Genomic DNA, 22,212 nt, shown 5'->3' with positions numbered 1-22,212 from the left:
TTATATCACACACTGTAATGGCTATTACATATGCTACCACATAAATGTCGCTGGGGGCCCCACACGCTGTACACTCTTCACCCAATTTAATTCTACTCACCTCATCATCGGTCCGGCAGAGCAGCGGTAAATGTCACATTACACAGCGCTTGGGCCCATAGTCACATTACACAGTGCGCAGTGACCAATATTGACCGATATTCACCGATATTCACATTACACAGCATGTAATGACCAATATTCGCACATAGTGACCGATATTCACATTACACTGCGCATAGTGACACATATTTACATTATACAGTGCGCAGTGACCAATATTCTCATTACACAGCACATAGTGACCCATATTAACTTTACACAGAGCGTAGTGAATAATATTAGCACATACTGACCCATATTCACATTACACAGGGGTTCGGCAGGCGCAGTGGCGTAACTATCGTCCCGCAGCCCCCGCGGTGGCGGGGAGGCGCTAGGCAGGTGTGGGCGCCTGGGGGGTCTGCGGGACTATAGTTACCACCTGGTCCCGACTCCTGCCCTCCCCCTCCTTACCCCATTGCCGCCGGCGCCGCTGCCTCTAACCTAACACGCAGATCTGTGTCGGGTGATGGGCGGTCCCCGGCTCCGGCTGCAGTGCTAATATAATAACAGACATTCGGAAAATGGCTGCCCCCATAATGCTGTATGGGGGCAGCCATTTTCCGAGTGTCTGTTATTATATTAGTGCCGGAGCCGGGGACCGCCCGTCACCCGACACAGATCTGCGTGTCGGGTTAGAGGCAGAAGCGCCAGCGGCAATGGGGACGGGGGCAATGAGGTTAATATTTCGGGGGGGCCCGCAAAATGTCCGACGGGGGGGCGCAAAAAAAGTAGTTACGCCTCTGGGCAGGCGATGTTCTGCTTGCTAAGCAGCAAAAGATTGCTGCTTAGTGAGCAATCCTGAATTAGGCCCCCTGTTCCCCTCACTACATTCTCACACACAGCCCACTCCATCACAATATATGTCACACTCACACACACTTACTCACTGGTCCCCAGTCTCTGCACACATCTTCAGCCAGGAGCCAGCTAAGCCTGCAGCTGCTGCACGAGTCCACCCGGGCACCGGAAAATACAGGGGGCGTGGCCTAATCACGGACCCCCGTGGCCCCGCCCCCTTTTGAATAGACTCGTACTGACTGCTGAATCCTGAAGGAGCCCAGCCAGCCAGGCCAGCCCAACGCAGCAACTGCTAGCTGGCCAGGGGAGGGGGTCATAGGAGGTGCTGCCTGCAATTGTGCTGGGGGTCATTAGGAGGTGCCTGTGCACCCCCGGCACCCCCCTTGCGCACGCCTATGACATATACTGTACGTAGCACACCACACACACTCACACATTGGCCACCACACACACTTACACATTGGCCACACAACACACACATACATAACACACTACAAGTAGTACAACACACACCCAAAAACAGTACAACACACACAGAACACACACACACAAACTTATACCCCTTTTACACCAAAAAACCCGGATCCGACATGGCATTTGGAACACTGATCCAAGCCAATTCGGATCCGGGATTTGCACCGTTTACACTGTGGTGCCTAAGCGCTGGGACCGCGATCACCCCTGCCAGGACCGCCGATCATCGCCCTGGGGGCAAGTCCAGCACCAAAGTAAGCTGCTGGGCTGCCCTACGCCCCCGTGCAACACCCCCCCCCCCCCATCTGCGAGGTGAATGGATGCCGCACACAGACATCCATTCACCTCCTCCCTGACTCCGCTGCTGTCTGCAGAGTACAGCAGACAGCAGCGGAGGCAGTGTGTGACCCCCGTCCAACCTCCATACTGACCACAGGATGCTGCGGTCAGGAGGTTGGGCTTCCCCCATTGATGTAAACAGGAGCCGGATCAGATGAATGTGACAGGTAGCAGGTGGGATGAATGTGACATGTAGTGTGACATAGAGGTGCATGTCCCTGCGTCACCCCACCATCTCTGTCCCTGCGTCACCTCGCCATCTCTGTCCCTGCGGGTCATCAAACAGAGGCAAATGTACAGTACTACGGACATAAATGTGTGTGTTATGTTACAAGAAGGCCGATGTGGTTTATGTACAGGCCACACATAAAAGGTTACATATTGTTTTTAATCAACAGACCATAAGTAAGATATATGCAGTGAATCCATTAGTAAGACTGATTTAAAATATGTTCTGGGTCTTTGGGGTCACTGCATTGTTCTGCATAATATCACTGTGCCCCCGGGGTATGCAAGCTATGTATCTCATGCGGAGCCTTTCAGCCTTCACAGCGCCAGACGTTTGTGTCCAGGGCTCTGTTTGGCTGGGACACTTATGAAAGGACATATTAAATGTTTGATAAATTTCCATACAGAGCATTTATTGTGTAAATGTACAATAGTGACACATGGAACAATCAGCACTCCCGAAGCGATAGGGCAGAGCCGCGAGTGATACACAGAGGCAAATATTTCTGAATTAATTCAATCTCGCTGTAATTCTCCTGTATTGGAGTTACTGGAGAGCGATTAGTATCACCATATGTTTCATTTTAGCTTGAATTTTTTTATAATAACAAAAAAACAAACATTGTGGCCACTGGGCCCGATACAGATCCTATTTATCAAACTACTGCACATTAACACGGCTTGTAGTGGGCATGCGCGAGGACATGTGACCCATTGTGTGAAGCCCACCTTCCTCCACTCAGATCAGCAGTGATGTGGATCTGTTCATCAGAGAACATCGGTTAAAAAGAAAATAATATGTCAGCTACTCGTGTAGTGTGTTCCAGCAGTGACATGGAGTCCTGGCAGCAAATAAAATCAGCTGTCATATGGCATGTCTTATTGGCCATGGAGCTCAGTCTAGGGGTAGCCGTCAGCAGATTAATCATGATGGTGTACTATCTGTGGCTATAATAAATGGTATATCAGTCATTGAGAACCTTGAACTAATCATCCCAGCATGCAATGCTACAGTTTTGCTGTTTGGTGATGCTAAAACTGTTGCAGGGTATGCTGGGATAGTTCAACAACAACTGGAGTGCCAAGTTTCACCATCACTGGTGAACTGGTGACCCACCGATTGTCATCCCTGCTCTATGATATCCCTGCTCTATGATATGCCAGCCAATCAGAACCAGAGGACGGAGCTTCGCAGGTGCACCGGCCCCATGTTCTGATATTATTGAAAACAAAAATCCATCAAGGACTGTAGCATCGATGGTACAGTGGGAGCCACTGCCATCTATCTCTATAATAGGATTAAGTGAGTAATTGGATTACTCTGCTAATCCCCTACTCTATTGTTCTATGTATTGTATTGCAGCTGAAAACAATAGGCTAGCCATCCTGAGCCATCCTGAGCCATGGCCTAAGCAAGATATATGAGATGTGCTCCTACTGTAAAACTATCTGAAATTTCCCGTCAACCATTAATATCCTACAGACATCATTGGTCTATTGCATGGGTCCTCAAACTGCGGCCCTCCAGATGTTGTGAAACTACAAATCCCAGCATGCCTTGCCACAGTTTTAACACTCCCTTATAGCAAAACTGTGGCAAGGCATGCTGGGATTTGTAGTTTCAAAACATCTGGAGGGCCACAGTTTGAGGACCCATGGTCTATTGCCATCCCTAGCTCAGTCATTTCATAATCTCATGAGACCAAGACACATGGTATTTCACGATTCTCAGCTTACATCTGCGAACGCTGTACAAATCATTCGATGATCGGCAGCCATTGAATGATTTTCTCTCCGCACGCAAGGCTGCAAATGGATGTTTATGTAAAACTCCATTAGCATGCGTGCGGGGAAACAGCGTGTGAGGAGGGGCGGGCGGTCATGCGTCAAATGCCACGTTTAAAGCACATGCAAAGCTGTGAATGTGGACTAGAATAAGGTCCATAATCCCAAATGTGGTATATCCATATATTAAAAGGCTAACATCTCTATTGAGGGGATTCAAGTGTTGGGTGCGCCTGACATTCTGGCGCGCACAGTCGCCTGTGCTGACATTACTGTTATGTTGTTCCTAGACTTTTGATCAAAATGTTGATTGCTGCAAAATATGAATTTCTTAGCCACGTCACATAGGCTCACTGCGCTCGCCCACGCTACGGGCTCGGTGCGCTCGCCCACGCTACGCCCACGGCACCTGGACAGGTTTTATATCTTCATTATTTAAAGGGCACAAGACATTTGCATTATATAGCGCTTTATTTTCAGCCGGGATGCCGGCAATTTACTTTGCTACTGATGATCAGCTTTTCCAGCCCTAGCGGATAAAGAATTGGGGCATTCCTGTTCAGATTAGCTACAGTACATATATTGCACTCAGTATGAAAGTATCTTTTTCATATTGTTATAGCCTTAAGTATTAAGTTACAGCTAAGCTTTCACTTGTGGTTGTTACACTTTGATTATTGTCAGACATTTGTGTTTTTAAAACAAACAAGTCATTTTTAACATCAACTAATTCAAAAATGAGTTTAGACTACATGTCTCTTCTGGGAGATGCAGCCTCGTTGGTATTTGATTTTTTTTTTGGGGCATTCTTTGCATCAGTTTTACAGGTAAGAGGCCTGTGAATAAACCTTTCTGTGGCTTTCACCTCTGACCCCAGAGTCCATGTTTTCTTTTCTTTCACAGCCTTTGAAGGGAGATACCTTCTTGTGTTGTGTAAATAGTGCACTGATAACCAGTTCTATCTGAATGTAAAATAAAAAGCTTAAGGCGGCCATACACTCCTGTGATGTATTGCAGTGGTGTATGGGCCATCTGACACCCCCCCGAGCCGCCTGGGACCTTCCCTGGCAGCGGGATCGCATGGGATACAGTGCATGTGGTCCTTTCTCATTTGATGTATCGCATACGACCCCACTGGGAGGGGGCCGAGTCAGAGGTCAGACAGGCAGCAGGTCCAACCTCCGGCTCAGGTCCTATGCGCACAGGAGCACGCATCAGACCCAATGGGGACATTACATGCATCCAATTTGGCCAGATTTCTCGGCCCTATTGGGCAGGATCGGGTGTAATCAACAATAGGGCGGATGGAGCTGCAGCTCCAGGCCTCCACATAAAAATAGGCCCGTCACCATGACAGCAGGATGATCACCAGACAGACACGGGCTGGCCACATGGTTGGCCTTACATCATAAGTAATAAAATGACATTGCTATTTTACACATGTATGCAATTGTTGTACTTTTATGTATTTAGGAAGACACTGGGGCTTATAGTGTATGTGTCCTACATACCTACATGACATTGGCATCAACTCTTACACATCAGCTCCAGGACCAGTAGGCCCTTAATCTGGCCCTGATTGGCTGCATTATTTGCCATAGGAAATGTACCTAGAAGTTTAGTTACATTCTTATTTTAGGTTGCCTTAAGGTTATGGTCTTCTAATAAATGGTTATCTATCAAACCATATACAGAGATATAAGTAGAGAAGTTGCTAATAGCAATCAGTAATAGCAGTGACAACAGCAGAGACGTAAGCTACTGGAGGAAGTGCCCATAGGACCCAATCGGCTTTGAAAAAGCATTTATCGAGTACATTCTGTAAAATGGTAGAAGCTTATTGGTTGCTATGGGCAATTTCTTCATTGGTCCCACTACACTCTTTTCACAGCTGGAGACATCTGACCCATAGTCTAATAAATAACAATTAGAATCTGATTGGTTGACAAAATAACAATTAGAATCTGATTGGTTGCTGTGGCCAACACACGTTATTCTGGGATCCAGTTGAAAAAAAATGTTCTACTACTAAAAATTCCTAGAATCACGTGACAATAATACACATCTGCACAGGAGCGGACCATGGTGCACTTTGTCCTCAGAGTGTCTGCTGGATAAACATCATGGATTGTTAGGCCTGTTAGTGAAGGGAGGTGTTACAGCTGCAGGAAATGACCCCTACCCGTATTCTGAAACCTGTGCAAAGTGTTGGGGTATTTACACACTTTGACAAATGAAAAGTTTGATATTTCCTGTGACAGGTTCTTATCTCAAGGTTTCCTTACAGGTAGATGTGTTATTCAGCCTGTGGTGAAGTTATATCCCTTACACACTGCCAGCAATAGCCCAGCGAGTGTGGATCGTAAGGTAGACACATGAACAAGGTTGATATGCATTAGGTCGATATAGTCAAACGGTCTACACAAGCAAAAGGTTGACATGAGTTTTCTGGGTTTTTTTAGGTCTATCACTGCACTCAACAAACTCATATATTCTCCCTCTATGGGATGGTAAAGTATAAACAAGTCTTTTTATGAAAAAAAAAAAAATCATGAAAAACTCATGTCTACCTTTTTCCAGGCTTTTTGACCATGTCGGCTTAATACATGTTGACCTTTTTTATGTGTCGACCTTCCATCTGTCGACCAATAGTGGCCAACGTATTGGCTGTCATCCTAGACACTGTCGAACTAATGACCATATACCATCCCAGGTTATTGTGCAGTATAAAAGCACCCAGTTGAAATAACCCGGGTCCAGCGACCCAGCATTTCATCACAGGTAACGAGCGGTGTTGAACACTCGGCTCACGGTGCATTGTGAATGGATAAGCTGGTTCAATGTGACCGGCTCGCTTTCACAGCATAGAGAGAGTCGGGTCAGCACATGCCTCTGGTGTCGACATCAACATGGCAACAAGACAGGGTCTCAGCCAGGTCACATCTGTGTAGAGCCCATGCACAAAATCCCGGGGGTGACCCAGCAGTGCAGTGTTAAAGCAGTAAATCAGTGGTCAGGGAACTCGGTCCTCAATACCCCACGCAGGGCATGTTTTGCAGGTCTCCTCACATAATCACACGTGAAATAATTAACTCCACCTGCGGACCTTATAAAATGTGTCTGTGAGTCATTAGTACACCTGTGCAGCTGCTGGGTTACCAGAAAAACATGCACTGTGTGGGGTAATGAGGACCGAGTTCCCTGACCACTGCAGTAAATGGACATTACATCTGCTGCTTAGTGTTTGACTTCTACATTAGCTACATTTCTCTTGTTTTTGCAAAGTCTCAATTAATCATTAACAAAGATATTTATATGAGATATTACTATTTCCCCACCACCTGCAGATCACTTACTTGAGAGATGGCACAGCAATTCTATGTCATGTCCAAAGGCAAAGATAATAGGGACCTCTGATAATATGGAATAAGAAAGTTCTTTTTGGTTCTCCGTTCTACATATTGAAAAGTCAGTACCATGGTGGCATTACGACCTCTCTGTATGCAGATCAAAGGCCACATGGCATACTAAGAGGACGTAACACCACCACCCTGAGGGCCTTATTCAGATCAGAATGTCAACAGCATACCCATGAAATGCTCTACAGGTTTACGCAAGACTTCCGCCATGTGCCTCATACAAGCTGATATTCTATCCACTTCTGTGGTATTTGAATCATTTGTCTTCCTTTGTGATTAACATTTTACAAACTTTAAACCTGAAGCCATTTAAACTAAGGAGGATATTCAATAAGGTGTGGTAAATGTTATTTTTATTTTTTCCAAATTGATCTTGATGCTCATTATCGGACGATTCAATTGCGCCCCCCCCCCCCCCCCCCATTGTTTCATTCATTAACACAGTATCCCCTATAAGTTCCCAGATCCATGTGTTTTCGTGAAATAGAATCAAATCTGTTATTTGGATTTTTATCTCCTGCAGGTGAAAAAAATCCCACCATCCTGGTTTTGGTCCTGCTAATTGACTAGCCCAGGTGGGATCAATTCACCACAGTAAAATTACAGTAACAGTGGGAGGGTAGTACACCTTCCCCAGAGCTGAGGGAGCTCACCCCAAACCTGTGAGTCTGATGGAGAGTAGAAGAATAGATGAGGCCTTACTTTTGGGTGCATACAGTATGTAATTTCTGGCAGTGCACACTTAATATTCACTACCTTCTTACTAGTTTACGAATACAACCTTTGCAGAATGCGCATTACCATTTAGCAATATTGGTACGTTGTCATACTTTGAAAACCAAACTACACTTGACCTTTGATTCACAAACATACAGTATGCAGGTATTACCAGTGACAGCATATCTGAACAACAGAATATGAAGCCCTGGTGATTGCACCAATAAATATATTAATGACCCACAATATTACTACTACAAATTGCCTTACATAGAATACAGCAACATCTTCATAAAGCAAATCTCGCATACTGTCCCAGAGGGGTGTGGTGGTCCGACAAGGGGGGATCCCGACGGTCAGTATCCAGACGGCGGAATCCCGGCTGCCGGTGCTTCGTCAGGGGGGCGAGCGCAAAGAAGCCCCTTGCGAGCTTGGAGGCTCGCTTTACTCGCCACAGGTACTATTCTCCCTCTATGGTGGTCTTGGACCCCCACAAGGGAGAATAGCTCCTGTGAGTCAGGATACCCCCTGTGGGAGCACCGTCAGTCAGGATTCCGACATCGGGATACTGACCATCGGGGTCCCCCCTGTCATCCGGAACCCGTCCCAGAGTACCAGTAACAGCTATTGAAAGCTTGCTAGTAGCTTAGGCTAGAGCAGTGGTTCTCAAACTCTGTCCTTGGGACCCCACACAGTTCACATTTTCCAGGTCACCCAACATGTGCACTCATTACTCACTGACACATTTTAATAGATCCACAGGTGGAGCTAATTATTACACTTGATTCTGTGAGGAGACCTGCAAAACATGCACTGTGTGGGATGCTGAGGACCAATTTTCAGAACATGTGGGCTAAAGCATATTAAATTGTAATGCTCTTATACTTTGTTAGGTGCATCTAATATCAATATATCTAATATCATATCAATATGAACTAATTTAGCAACATGTTTATATTCCTGATAATATAAATCATACTTTGCCTACTTCCCCTCTCAATGATTAAGAAAATGCTCTGTACCTGGGCTCCCCTGGTAATGTATGATTACCATCACCTGTGGTGAAACACCTTTCTTATCAATTACCTAGCTCCCCACAGGTGATGGCAATCATACATTATCAGGGAAGTCCAGGGACAGAGCATTTTCTCCCTCATGGAGAGGGTCAGGTAGGCAAGTATGATATAAATCAGGGTTGCCTACCTGACCCTCTACTTCAGGGAGAAAATGCTCTGTTCCTGGACTTCCCTGGTAATGTATGATTGCCATCTCCTGTGGTGAGCTAGGTAATTGACAACAAAGGTGTTTCACCACAGGTGCTGGCAATCATACATTCAGGGAAGTCCAGGAACAGAACATTTTCAGGTAGGGTCAGGTAGGCAAGTATGTAATATGAATGCTTACATTAGTGATGGGGAAGGATGCTACGTGTGTATTAGCTTTGGGATAGAACCCACACAGCTCTGCCCAACATAAATCTGTCTCTGTGTAAATGCTTTCTACTGTAAAAGAAGTCCCTGTGCGTGTCCACAGATTAACACTGCTTCCATGAGGTCACACTGCACCTGTGCTCAGCCTGATTAGCAGCACAGCTAAACTGAATTACTGAGTCTCCACAGAGTCTGCACTTACTGTCAGCACAGACAGCTGGCCTCTCATTGGTTACAAGAGGTCCCCCGAACACCGGGAACAACTGTACAATAATTATCTAGATAAGCAAGGCTCACACAATATATAAAATAAATACATTAGTACACGAGCGAAATGCGGTCATTAGGTTGACAGTGTCTAGGTCGACAATCAAAAGGTCAACCACTATTGGTCCAAGCTAAATGTTGACATGAAAAAAGGTCAACATGAGGTTTTTTTTAAACCGACTTTCATACTTTTCCATCAGTGGGCATAGAGAGAGAGAATATAATAGTGCCCGAAGCATGGTGAGCGCAGTGAGCCGGCACACTAATACGGTGTCCATTGTTAACACTGACACACACACACAAAAAAAGAAACCCACGTGTCAACCTTTTCCCATGTCGACCATTTCCATGTTGACCTTTTGCTTGTCGACCTTTTGACCATCCTAATGCATGTCAACCTTTTTCAGGTGTCGACCTTCTGCCTTTCAACCAATAGAGTCGACCTATTGATTGTTGACCTAGACACTGTCCACCACACCATCCACACCCACCTTTATGCAGTCAAAATCGAGTCAAATCGCCAGTGTTCTCACCAGAGAGTGCTGGTCAGCAGCACATTGCCGGTGCATAGCATGTGTGTCAGCGATGTGTGCTGAGCGGTCTGTGCGAAACTACATCGCTCAGCACAGGGCTCCCGTTGCCCTGTGTGTATGGGGTTTAAGGGACCAACCAGTCAATTCAGCCACTTTGGTTGGTTAATTGTGAGCAGAGCATCCAGCAGGTATAATACTGTGAAAGTGTAGTAACAAAAAGTGGGACAAGCCATGCGGCATAGAGGGCATGTGATGATAGTAGTCTGAGTGTTGACATCAGTGGAAATCCAGAACAAGTGAAGATCAGGCCCCCCCCCCATACACTTTGAACGACGTTAGACCGAAAGCACATACCATCGCTCGTTCGACAGCTCCATAACCTGCATACGATCAGGTCATATACAAGTCGTCCAGCTATAGATAGGAACACCGATGGCTGATTAAGCCGGAGGTGACATAAATCACCAAAGGGATTTCATGCTGGGAAGAGGTAGCAGTGTTGGACAGATAGGTCTGCGGCTGGCAGCCAATGGGTGTCAAGGGAGGAGTTTAGCAGGGCAGAAGGTGACTAGAGATCAGCTTCCTCTCTGGAAATTTTTCCCACCCTCCCATCCCTATTTTCTGTCTCTATTTTCTTCACTTGGGCGGCGGTAAAGAACGGTCAATTGTGTAGATGGAATGTGTGTAGGTTAGTGGGTGAGCTCTCCAGGCATCGATTGTCACGAGCCATACTTCTATGCACGGAAGATGGCTGCCACCACCGACCCGGGTGGTTGGCTAGGAGAGTTGGTCACCAGCGGTGTGTGAATGGTCTGGTGATCCTAACCCACCCCCTTTCTTTAATCTGACCGTTCTTTATATATATATATAGTTAAGTCTGTTGTCAAAAATAAATTTGACATTCATTATTTTGAAACGCCAGCACTTGCGTCCGTGTCGTTATTTTTAGATAAGTTAGTAAGTTAAGTGTTAAGGTCTGTTAAGCATGAGAGTACCGATGGTGAATTTAAAGAGTCTGCACAGAAGAAAAGATAAATCTATGTCTAGTATGTATTCTCACCGGCAGCTGCAGTCTGAGCACCAAAAGAGGAAGTGGGAGAGATTTGTACAAATATACTGGGACTGGGCTTCTTGTAGGACACCTGAGGTGTCTCACCGTGAGCTAAAAATGTTGCAGTCACAAATTACCATCCCTGCTGTGACTTATACCTGCAGCTAGCAGGTATACATTTTACTCTATATTAGGCTGTTGAAAAGTAACAAATGAATAGGTAAATTCATTGTTAGAATTTATTATTATTCAGCATTATTCAGGGTTTTTCTGACCCTTTTTTTATACCAAACTATTTTAGTTTTTACGTAATTATCTGTATTGCTGTTTATTTTCATTTACCTCAAAGTAAAAAAAAAAAAAAACTTACAGCAACTTAACATTTGTTTTTACAAAACCGCAGACTTTGCAGAATGGTTTCCTCCTCAGGATGTATTTGGATTTGTAATGTCACAGAAATAATATATCATGTTTGTAAAGTGGATGTGTTTCTTTCTGGTTAAAGGTCTTGAATCTTGTGCAGTCCTACGTGACCCTGCGGGTGCCTCTGTATGTGTCCTACGTGTTTCACTCACCGGTGGGAGTTGGTGGATGGCAGCACTTTGATTTGCAGTCTGAGCTTCGTCTGACATTTGTGTACGACACTGCCATCTTGTGGAAAGACGGTATTGGCAGTCCTCCAGAAGCAGAATTACAAGGTAAATGATTTAGTGACCAAATAATAATTATATATATATATATATATATATATATATATATATATATATGCAAGATCGTTCACCCTTCCCATCGCGAGTATACTACATCACTATGTACTAACTAATGCCATTAGTAATGCAAAGGGTTCTCCTAGAGAAAAAGCTGGCGTTACTCTATAGAAGCCTATGGGCTTCTCTCGGCCGCGGTGTTTGAGAGATCTGTCCTGGATACCTCCCAGCATGCCCTGCTGCCAACATCTTTACACTGTGCATGCGTAGAGGGACTCCCGGGTCTTAGACTCGGAAATCTAGCACCAGAGCGGCTTCGCAAAGGACAGCTCTTATCGCAAGAGCTGTCATTTGCATTAATAATGTTATATGTCAGTGCATTGGTTCTCCAACCTCGGTCCTCAAGTAACGCCAACAGTGAATGTTTTACAGTTGCACTCATTATTCACTGACACATTTTAAAAGATCCACAGGTGGAGCTAATTATTTCACCGGTGATTCTGTGAGGAGACCTGAAAAATGTGATTCTCAGGACTTAGGTTGAGAACCACTGTGTTAGTGCATATGCAATTATTAACAATGCGCTAGCTGGCGAATGACAGCAATGTGGGGGCGGTGGATGTTAGTGCATCCCCACACACACACACACACAGTATATACACAAGTAATGTGGACATTTTCTTCAACCGATCTCCCTGACTGGACGGCCTTTGTGTATTTTTAAAGACAATTTGCAAGATGACAAAAATCAATATAAAATAGTGAGTAAAACGCACTATGCAGGGTGAATGTCATATAAATAATTATTATTTTATTTATATAGATCTTTCTCCAGTAGGACTCAAGGCATTTAACATATATAATGAACATAATACAGTACAGGAACAATGAAGTACAGAAAAACTATACTTAAAGGAATTATAGAAATGCTTGAGTAAACAGGAAAGTCTTGAGTCTGTTTTTGGTGGATTCTAGAGTGGGGTCTCTCGAACTGTGCGGTGAAGTGAGTTCCATAGAGTCAGAGCCGCATGGCTAAAAGCTAGACCCCCAGATAATAGGGTGCAGAGGTTCAGGAGTTTGTGCAAAAATGCCTGTGTTTTTTTAAACAAATATGAGGCAGGGTCACACAGCGCACCCGCATACCTCCCAACATGACCCTCTCCAGGAGGGACACATTGCTCTGCTCCTGGACTTCCCTCTTAATGTATGATTGCCGTAAACTGTGTTGAAGCACCTTTCTCTAGCAATTACCCTGTTCACCACAGGTGATGGCAATCATACATTAAGAGGAAAGTGCAGGAGCAGAGCAATGTGTCCCTCCTGGAGAGGGTCATGTTGGGAGGTATGCACCCTGTACCCATTCAGAAAAATATCTACTGCATTGGCTGTTGAGTCAGAAGAAATTTCCAGGAAATTGGCAGCGGCTTTACTTTCCAGGGGATATGTGCTTGAGCAGTAGATAAATCATTGGCAAAATGGGTCTGGCTCCCTTTACACAGGAGTATGCACATGTGCAGTACACCCTGGGACTGTGCCAGAGGCCGCACTGCACATGCAGTAGGGATTGCTATGCAGCCACAGTAACTGAAATTCTGAAATTGGATTAAGCATAATAGCAGAAGCGTAAACACAACAATTGTACGAAGCACATCAGCAAATTTATAACGAATGGTTAAATATACTCAAAAAAAAAATCATGGGCTTTTAAAAAAAAATGTGACAAAGCGAGTGCGTGCCGAACCAAGTCAAAGTCCAAACATCAGCCCCTTTCAAATGCTGCAGCAATACCTTAAGAAAGCTACTATTTGCATACACAAATGCTTCACAAATAAATGAACTGAAGCAATGTTGGTAACTAGGACAAAGTTCCTTAAATACCATCTAAGAGATTGATAAACTCCTACAGAAAAAGATTAGTTATTGCTGCTAAAGTTTGTTCTAGAACCTATAGATCCTATAATGTACTCACTTTTCTCACATGACATCTGGTTGTGTAACAGATATCTGAAATTCCAGGACTATATATAAAATATCTAATTTAGCTTAGTCTACAGCATAGTTGCCTACCCTCCTGCATTCTACAGGAGACTCCCTGAAATAGTAGCAATATCCCTCTCTCCCTCATTAGTCTAGCAATCTCCCTCATTTCCCCTAGCCCACATTACACAGTTACATTTTTGAGGAAAAAAGGAATGAGAGACAGATACATTTACACTGAATCATCAGCACCATTTCCCAGCACTCTACCAAGTATAGTATCTCTTACTAACTGCTTTGGAGCTCATCTACATTTGGGTATAAGTAATTTTATAAGATTCCCCTCAGATGTAGCAGTACACACCCACGCTTCTAGGTGCCACGTTCACAAACTCTTTTCACAATCTCTCCATGTATTGAACTAGACACGCCCTTTGGGAGGAGCAGGGCACACCCCGTCAATGGGGTGCTTTGTAAAATTCTACTACCAACCATAATCTCCCTGTAACTAGTTTTCAAAAGTAGGCAAGTATGGTCTACAGTATGTGTCATTTGTCTTATTTACTTATTTTCATTATTTTAGACTTAAGTTACAGGACTAGTTAATGACATTCATTTCAATAACCTCTCTAATGGTCCATACACTTGTGCGAATTAGCCTGTTTTCACCCGATTTCGACAATTTGGACCATATGGCATGTATTTGATATCTGAAACGATCAGAGATTGGACGTGCTGCACATTAAGAAATATTTTGGTACTTATATATTAGTTGGGCTATTTGCTTAGTTTTCTGCGTCCCCTCAAATGATACAGAGCAGCTGATTGGTTGCCATGGGCCCCTTTCCTCTGGCTCACTTCTCCTGCATTACTGTTTCATACATCTAACCCAATGTTAACAAGTGAAACTGCCACCCAGATATAAAAACAGATGGCCACCATGCGCATTGCTATTGCAATTGTGTATGTAGCTTTTATGCGAAAACGTGGGACATCGGGCCTAAGGGTTGGTCTATGGCAGTGATGGCTAACCTTAGCACTCCAGCTGTTGTTGAGCTACACATCCCAGCATGCTCTGCTACAGTTTTGCTATTTGACCATGCTAAAATTTATGTAGGGCATGCTGGGATGTGTAGTTCAACAACAGCTGGAGTGTCAAGGTTAGTCACCACTGGTCTATGGCTATGCAGACTAGACACGGCAGTAGCAGTGCTGGCGCCAAGTTTTTGAAAGTACGAGCTCACCGCAGACAATCACTTCCTGCGAGCAGGATCGCAGTCTGCCAGTTACTGTAGCATGATAATCAGCCATTGGGTACAAACATGAATTAGGGCCCAATGTTTTATTTTGGGAATTGTGTGCAGATAAATGTAAGTAATTCCTTATATATTCCCATAAGCCAGGGATGGGGAACCTTCAACTCTCTCAGCTGTTGTTGAACATCCCAGCATGCCCTGCTACAGTTTTGCTATTTGGCCATTCTAAAACTGTTGCAGGGCATGCTGGGATGTGTAGTTCAACAACAGCTAGAGGGCCGAAGGTTCCCCATTCCTGCCATAAGCCAATGATGTATCCAGGACTACAGGTAGAGCCATATACCAAATTTGCATATAGTATTTTATGTGTTGCCGTAGCAACAGTGACATCTGCTGACGACAAGTGGGTACAACCCAAAATAACATGAGCTGATTGTTGATTTTGGTTTTAGTGCTGATTATAAAATAATACTTTAACACAGTAAACATAACAGTAAAAATTTTATTACATGTTATTTTTCTCAGGTTCTCTCTACCCTACCAGCATGCGCATTAATGAAGAAGGTCGTTTGGTAGTCAACTTTAAAACAGAGGCTCGATTCAATGGTCTCTTTGTCATGTCACATCCTGGTAAGAACAGTAAGAATCAAACTTGTGATATATAAGCAATAGTGAATCAAAGGGTATTAAAAAAATACAAAAATGTTTACTGGATTTACCACTTCAGTGGTTTGGCCGGAAATTTTACAGGCTGAGCTGCGCTGCGGCAGCAGGCTGTCCCAGAAAATTTCCGGGCATGCCATGATATGTAAGCATATGCCGTGGTGCTTCTAGCGGTGCACTACTGGCGCACCACCACCTGGCAGCAACCTCTCCATCACTTCCCTCCCCCCGTCATTCACCAACCCCCCTGCAATCATACCCCAGTGCCCCTGCCGCTGCACCCTCCCCTCCGCCACTCTCAAGCACTTCCTTCCGCTACCGCCAAGCACTCCCCTCCACCGCTATGCATCCCCTGTCTCCGCATGCAGAAGTTTGGGGCTGGTCTGGAGCACTCATGCGTTTGGGTGCCAAACAAACACGAATGCTCGAGTGCGCCTGTGTACGCGTGTGTATGCTTGTGCATGCACATACTGATTAATGTTCATGGCTATACCCAGCCATATACCCAGGTATATGGAAAGAAGAGGTGTGGTCATACTCTGTATGCATACACAATGCAGATGCATATATCATACCAGACGCACCCAAGAAAAAGCACACTGGGGACACTTATCGTGCAATATAAAAAGATGCTTACTTAAAACTCTTTAAGTGTTTGCAGATAGGATTAGGGCCACACATTTCCAGTGAAAATCATAGTTTAATTCCTATCTTCCATTACATATACACCTGATGTAGCCATGTTAAGACGGAATGCGTAGGATGGAAGAGCAAGACGGACTTCCACTAGTTGCTACTAATGTTGAGCTCACATCCTTTAGTGTGGTGAGTCTGGAGGCTGATCACCTCTTGCTATAGTGGGGCCATACTGCATTCATAAAGATGGTGGGCCAGATGCACTAAGCTTCCAAAGTTATAAAATGGAGAGTGATAAACAACCAGCCAATCAGCTCCATACATAGCAGGCAGGCAGGAGCTGATTGGCTGGCTGTTTATCACTCTCCATTTTATAACTTTTTGAATCTTAGTGCATCTGAGCATTTTTTTTAATACCATTTTTTTTTTTAAGTCAATGAAGTACATTAAATGTTACAAAATTCGTGGGTTGTTGCATCTGGCATGAGGGTCTATTTATAGGATCCAAACCATCAAAGTTGTCTTTCATCCCCCGGGCTTAACTCAAAAGACGGAACAGCCTTTGGAAAGTCATTTGAAACAAAGATCTCAGATAAGCATAATAAGATTACATTATGTATGCATAATCATTGACTTTTTGATTGGTGCCCTACCAGTGACTAGTAGTGGGACCTGAATAGGAGGGGTGGGAAATAACTTAAGCGTAAAATAATATCTGCGTCATCACCGTATCTGTATATATTGGTTTATTTATTTATGAATTCATGGGAACCTAAATTCTGTCCTAAAATGTCTTTAATCTAGGAACTTCACTGAGTTCAATGATCATGTCAGCCGACCTACCAGAGCTTACATTTACCCTCAGCCTTGTGCGGACTGAACCAACTTATAATCAACCAATGCAGCAGTGGAGCTTTGTCTCGGAATTTGCAGTAAGTGAAAACAAGATTTATATGTATAACCATCAGGTTCTTTATATTGACATAGGAAACACAAGTGACCTGCAAAGTGTTGTTTTTTGGGGGTAAATTCAATTAAATGGAATTAGATTTGTTAAAATGACATAATAATTTTACTTACTTGCACTCAAAACCAGATCACATGAAACTTCTAACAGTCCAAGGAGATGGATCTCTTAAGAGAACTTACATATAGCCAAAGCCTTTTCCTCATCAGCTGGGCTTGATAAGGGTTCTGATAGTCTCACCCAGCAGTCAGGTGTCCTGATGCTCTTTCATCCTTGAGCCATCATTGAGTCACTGGTGAATCTTAGGATTGCTCCTGCCTAATGGCATAACTTGAAATTTTGCGCCCACCAGCCAATAAAGTCTCTGGTGCTCTACCCCCCCCCCCCCCCCCCTAAGCAATTGCATGCTTGTTGCCAGTGACAGGGCGCAAGCTGACAGGGGCGAGAGAGGGTGAGGTGACTGGAGAGAGTGAGATGGCGGGGTCTGAGGTGATGGGGGGCGAGCTGACGGGGCGAGAGAGGGTGAGTTGATGGGGGACAAGCTAACAGGTAGAAGAGGAGAGGGTGGGGAAAGGATGCAGGTTTCATTCTCACCTTGATCAGTAGGTCTCCCGTTCCCCGGCTCCACCCTCACGGCTTTCCTGCTCCCCTGCTGCCACTCCTCTCCTGCTCCCTGGTTCACAGGTGCCACTGCTGCTGTTGCTCTCCTCGTCCTTCAGCTGCCACTGCTCTCCTCGGTCTCCAGCAGTCGCTGCTCTCCTTGGCCTCCAGTAGCTGATGCTCTCCTTGGCTTGCAGCCGCCACTGCTTCTGCTGCTCTCCTCGGTCTCTGGTGCCGCTGCTCCTTGGTCCCGGACCATTGTGGCCATTTCAAATGCGAACTAGCTGGCTCACGAGCCAATCGGAACTCATGTTTTGACAGCCAATCAGGAGCCGCCGCTGCCTGATTGGCTGCAGAGCTCCGAGTTCCGATTAGCTTACGGCCACTTCTCCATAATCTGTAAATACATTTTAAAAGAAATGGCGCTGTCTGTCATACAGTTATTGCTGCCGGTCTGGCTCTATACTCACCCGGGTACCCAGTGTAAGAGTAGGGCAGGCCCTGTCCTGCGCCGCTGTAGCGCTGGCTCCCCCCCCCTCCACCGCTAGGGCTGCGGAGCCCTAGTTACGCCACTGCTCCTGCCTTTAGCTCTTCTTTTTTCTGATCTACTGTTCATAAACATAGTTCAAGAAGACAGTTGGTAGACACATATCCTTAAGCATCCACTGGAGTGCAAGCTGCAACAGAGCACTCCCCCATTCTTCTCGAGGACATTGTCTTACAGCATGAAAGGTTAATGTAATGGGGGGAGGAACTGGTTGGTGGGTCTGTACCTAACCTCACTTTCTAACAGGCTAACATCTAACCATCCCTCCAGAAGACTAACCATAATCCCCCTGCATCCTAACCCTCCCACAGTGCCTTACCATAACCCCAAACCCGGTATTTACTTTTGGGATGTGTCGGGATTCTGGACACTGGGATCCTTCTGTCAGTCTTCTGATAGTGGTATCCAGTCAGATGTAGATAACTGGAATGTTGATGTACTAAGCCTTGAAAAGTGATAAAACAGAGAGTGATAAACCGCTAACCAATCAGCCCCTAACTCTCATTTTTCAAACACAGGGACATATATATTAAACCTGGTGAAGAGAAAACGTGGCGATAAAGAGAAGGCGATAACCCACTAGCCAATCAGCTATGTCTACAAAATGACAGTTAGGAGTTTATTGGCTGGTTCTTTATCGCCTTCCACTTTATCACCACTTTATCTATTCACCAGGCTTAATAAATCTGCCTAATGTCTGTAACATGGCAGTTAGGAGCTATTGGCTGGTAGATTATCACTCTCCATTTTATCACTTTTCAAGCTTTGTGATCTGGCCCATTATCAGAAGGAAGAAAATCCGCCTTCCACTGCTGGCCCCAACTACAGCCACTTTGCATGGGACTTACAATCAGCCCCTGTTGTATCAAATAGGAATATATCACTTTTAGGATGTAGCTATTATTTAAGGAAACTGAACTTAAGGCACCATCAGTGGTGTAATTCCAAGAGGCAGTGGAAGCACTGGCCACCAGGCTTCAGCTGTCAGAGGGGCACCAAGAGGGAAAGACCAAGAGGGCTGCCAAACTAGGAAAGGTCTTTCTGCACTCATTTCATCATGATTTGCCATGGTCACTGTATGCTAACAAAACAAAATCTGTTTTAAGGAAATTGTTAAAATAAAACTTTTAAGGATTTTTTTTATCAAAGCTTGGAGATAACATTTTGAGAAATAATGTACCAACCAACCAGCCCCTGTCAGTTTTCAAACATAACCTGCAACATGTAAGGCAACTCAGATATACATCTCAGCTTTATCAGTATGTGAATAATTAACCTAGAAGGTTGCATTTATAATTTTCATATTGGCATAGGAATGAATTACTTGTTAGTCTATGCTTGTGTCAAACACAATTCGATGTCCAGACAATTTCATATAATCAGCTTGTTGATGATTTATTCCCCAGGTCCGGGACTACTCTGGAACTTACACAGTTAAACTCATACCCTGCACTACTGCTCCCTACCAGGAATACAGTTTCCCAACTGTCTGTAACCCTCGGGAGCCAATTACCTTTGATGTTGACATCAGATTCCAACAGGTATCGCAAACTTAAAGCAAAGTGTAAATGAAATGATTCTGTATTTCAGTGACAGAATATAATGAACTCTGTTGTAAAATGTAAACCGTATGTTTGTAGTATTAAAAACATTTATTGTAAATATTATTCGAATATTCATCAATCATCAATCTCAAAATTCCCCAAACCATACAATCAGCATGAATTATTCCCCACACTGCAAACTAATAATTGCCAAAAACAACTGAAAAAATGTAATTGCCTGAAAGATACAAATACACAATAACCACAAATATGTCCGCAGTCTCTGGTAGATCACAATCATAAAATTTGGCACAAACTACTTATCCATCTGTGTCCACTGAAACTACCCAAGTTTGGGGGAAAATTGGACACAAGTATTAAAATGTATGGCCAGCTGTGAAACTATTTGCTGTTAACAAAGCCACAAATCTGAATATTGACATTGGAAATCCAGGACCTGTTCATCAATACCTAGAGGTAGATTTACTAAAGCTTCTAAAAAAGTTAAGTTGAGCTATTGCTACTAGCAACCAATAAGATTCTACCTATCATTTCTCTATTGCATACTAGAAAATGATAGGCATGATTTTATTGGTTGAATTCTCACCAACACCCAGGGCCGCCGAGGGGGGTGGGGGGCAGTCTGACAGCGTGAGAGCTCATGCTGAGCCTGCTACCAGCACAGCACTTGCTGTATGTGTGTGGTGCTGCTGAGGGGGGAGACCATGACAAACCCCCCCCCCCCCCCCTCGACTTTAGACTGTTTTTTTTTCACCCACCCCTAAACATTTTGGGGGGGGTGACCTAATCGTGGTAGGTGACCACGCCTCCCGCAATTAGGCCACACCCCCAAAAGTTTCCCGGGGCCAGGCATACCTCTCAGCGGCCCTGCCAACATCACTTGTCTAATTTGGAAGTAAATCTATAGTACCTCCTGGAGTGTGACACTATATGACTCGGGAGACACTGGGGTTGATGTATCAAGCAGTAAAAAGAATGGAGAATTGGACCATTAGAGAAGTTGCCCATAGCAACCAAACACCTTCCAGGAGTCATTTATCAAGTATTTTAAGTCATGAGAGCAAGTTGCTTGGTTTCTAAGCATACGTTCTCCACTGGCCTATTTCCCCACTTGTTTCACTTACTTGATACATAAACACCATTATACTATAATATCATATATTAGTCATACCATATATGTAGCTGTGCTGACTGTTCTGTTCAGATGACTCATGTTCGCTTATTTTTCCATAACAGGTCAGCGACCCAGTAGCTACAGAGTTTAGTCTGAATACCCAGATGCTTCTGTTATCTAAAAAGTCCCTGTGGTTGTCTGATGGCTCAATGGGATTTGGACAAGAGAGTGACATCGCTTTTACAGAAGGTATCAGAATTGCACACTTGCCAGTTAATTATTTGTTTTTAAACCAATATATTGCATGAGTGGTAATGGGAATTACCGCTCTACCACACTGAGCAGAAAAATCCATCTGCAGGTATAGTTTTTATCGCAGCCCCAATTATTATTTTCCTATATTGTTGGACTTTGGCACTTTCCTGATGTTGGGGTCTCAGATAAATTATTTTATGATTGTGTTATAAGGAACAACATTCTAGTGAGATGTAAGGCCTGCATTCAGATGTGGTTGGAGGACCTATTGCTTCTGCTTACATGGAAGCAGAAGCAAGAGCACTAATACGATAATGCAGCAATAAACTTCACACCTCCTGCAGCATTGCTGATCCAAATTGTATCCAAGGATGCTGTATCGGCAAGGGCGAGGAGTGCAGCTGCTATGGGGCCCACAGCTGAACGGGGCCTATTTTCCCTGTCAAAGTAACGTGCTATATACATTTGTCACCATTGGGTAGTACATAGTGGCCCTTACAAGCTGTTACTATGAGGCCTAAAAATATCTAGTTACACCACAGAGTATCGGATCTCGCCTGGTACTAGCTGGCTTCTTGCAGCACTCAAGGAGATGCGTAAGCTGCCGGGCACAAAGGCTAGGTAATCTCCATGTAATGGTGGAGATCCTGGCCTCTTCCCTCCCTGTAAATGGAAGCATCATGTCTCCATTTTCACACACTGAGATTGTCGCCACCGCCTCCTGCTTCCAAACATCATCA

The 22,212-nt window shown here is 44.4% G+C and overlaps 1 protein-coding gene across 1 annotated transcript in view; it reads left to right on the top strand.

Annotated features, from left to right (window-relative positions):
* The window catches only part of FREM2 (FRAS1 related extracellular matrix 2), a 191,780-nt gene that overhangs the window by 155,675 nt on the left and 13,893 nt on the right, over window positions 1-22,212 (top strand). The window contains exons 17-21 of the mRNA XM_083169759.1: window positions 11,691-11,883; window positions 15,651-15,755; window positions 17,229-17,356; window positions 19,945-20,079; window positions 21,340-21,466. Coding sequence (XP_083025885.1) covers window positions 11,691-11,883; window positions 15,651-15,755; window positions 17,229-17,356; window positions 19,945-20,079; window positions 21,340-21,466 — 688 coding nt within the window. The remainder of the gene's footprint in view (window positions 1-11,690; window positions 11,884-15,650; window positions 15,756-17,228; window positions 17,357-19,944; window positions 20,080-21,339; window positions 21,467-22,212) is intronic.

The sequence above is a fragment of the Crinia signifera genome, chromosome 2 (genome assembly GCF_055691185.1).
Source record: "Crinia signifera chromosome 2, ASM5569118v1, whole genome shotgun sequence".
Classification (NCBI taxonomy): domain Eukaryota; kingdom Metazoa; phylum Chordata; class Amphibia; order Anura; family Myobatrachidae; genus Crinia; species Crinia signifera.
The sequence above is the reverse complement of the archived record's forward strand: the minus strand, read 5'-3'. Positions and strand labels throughout refer to the sequence as shown.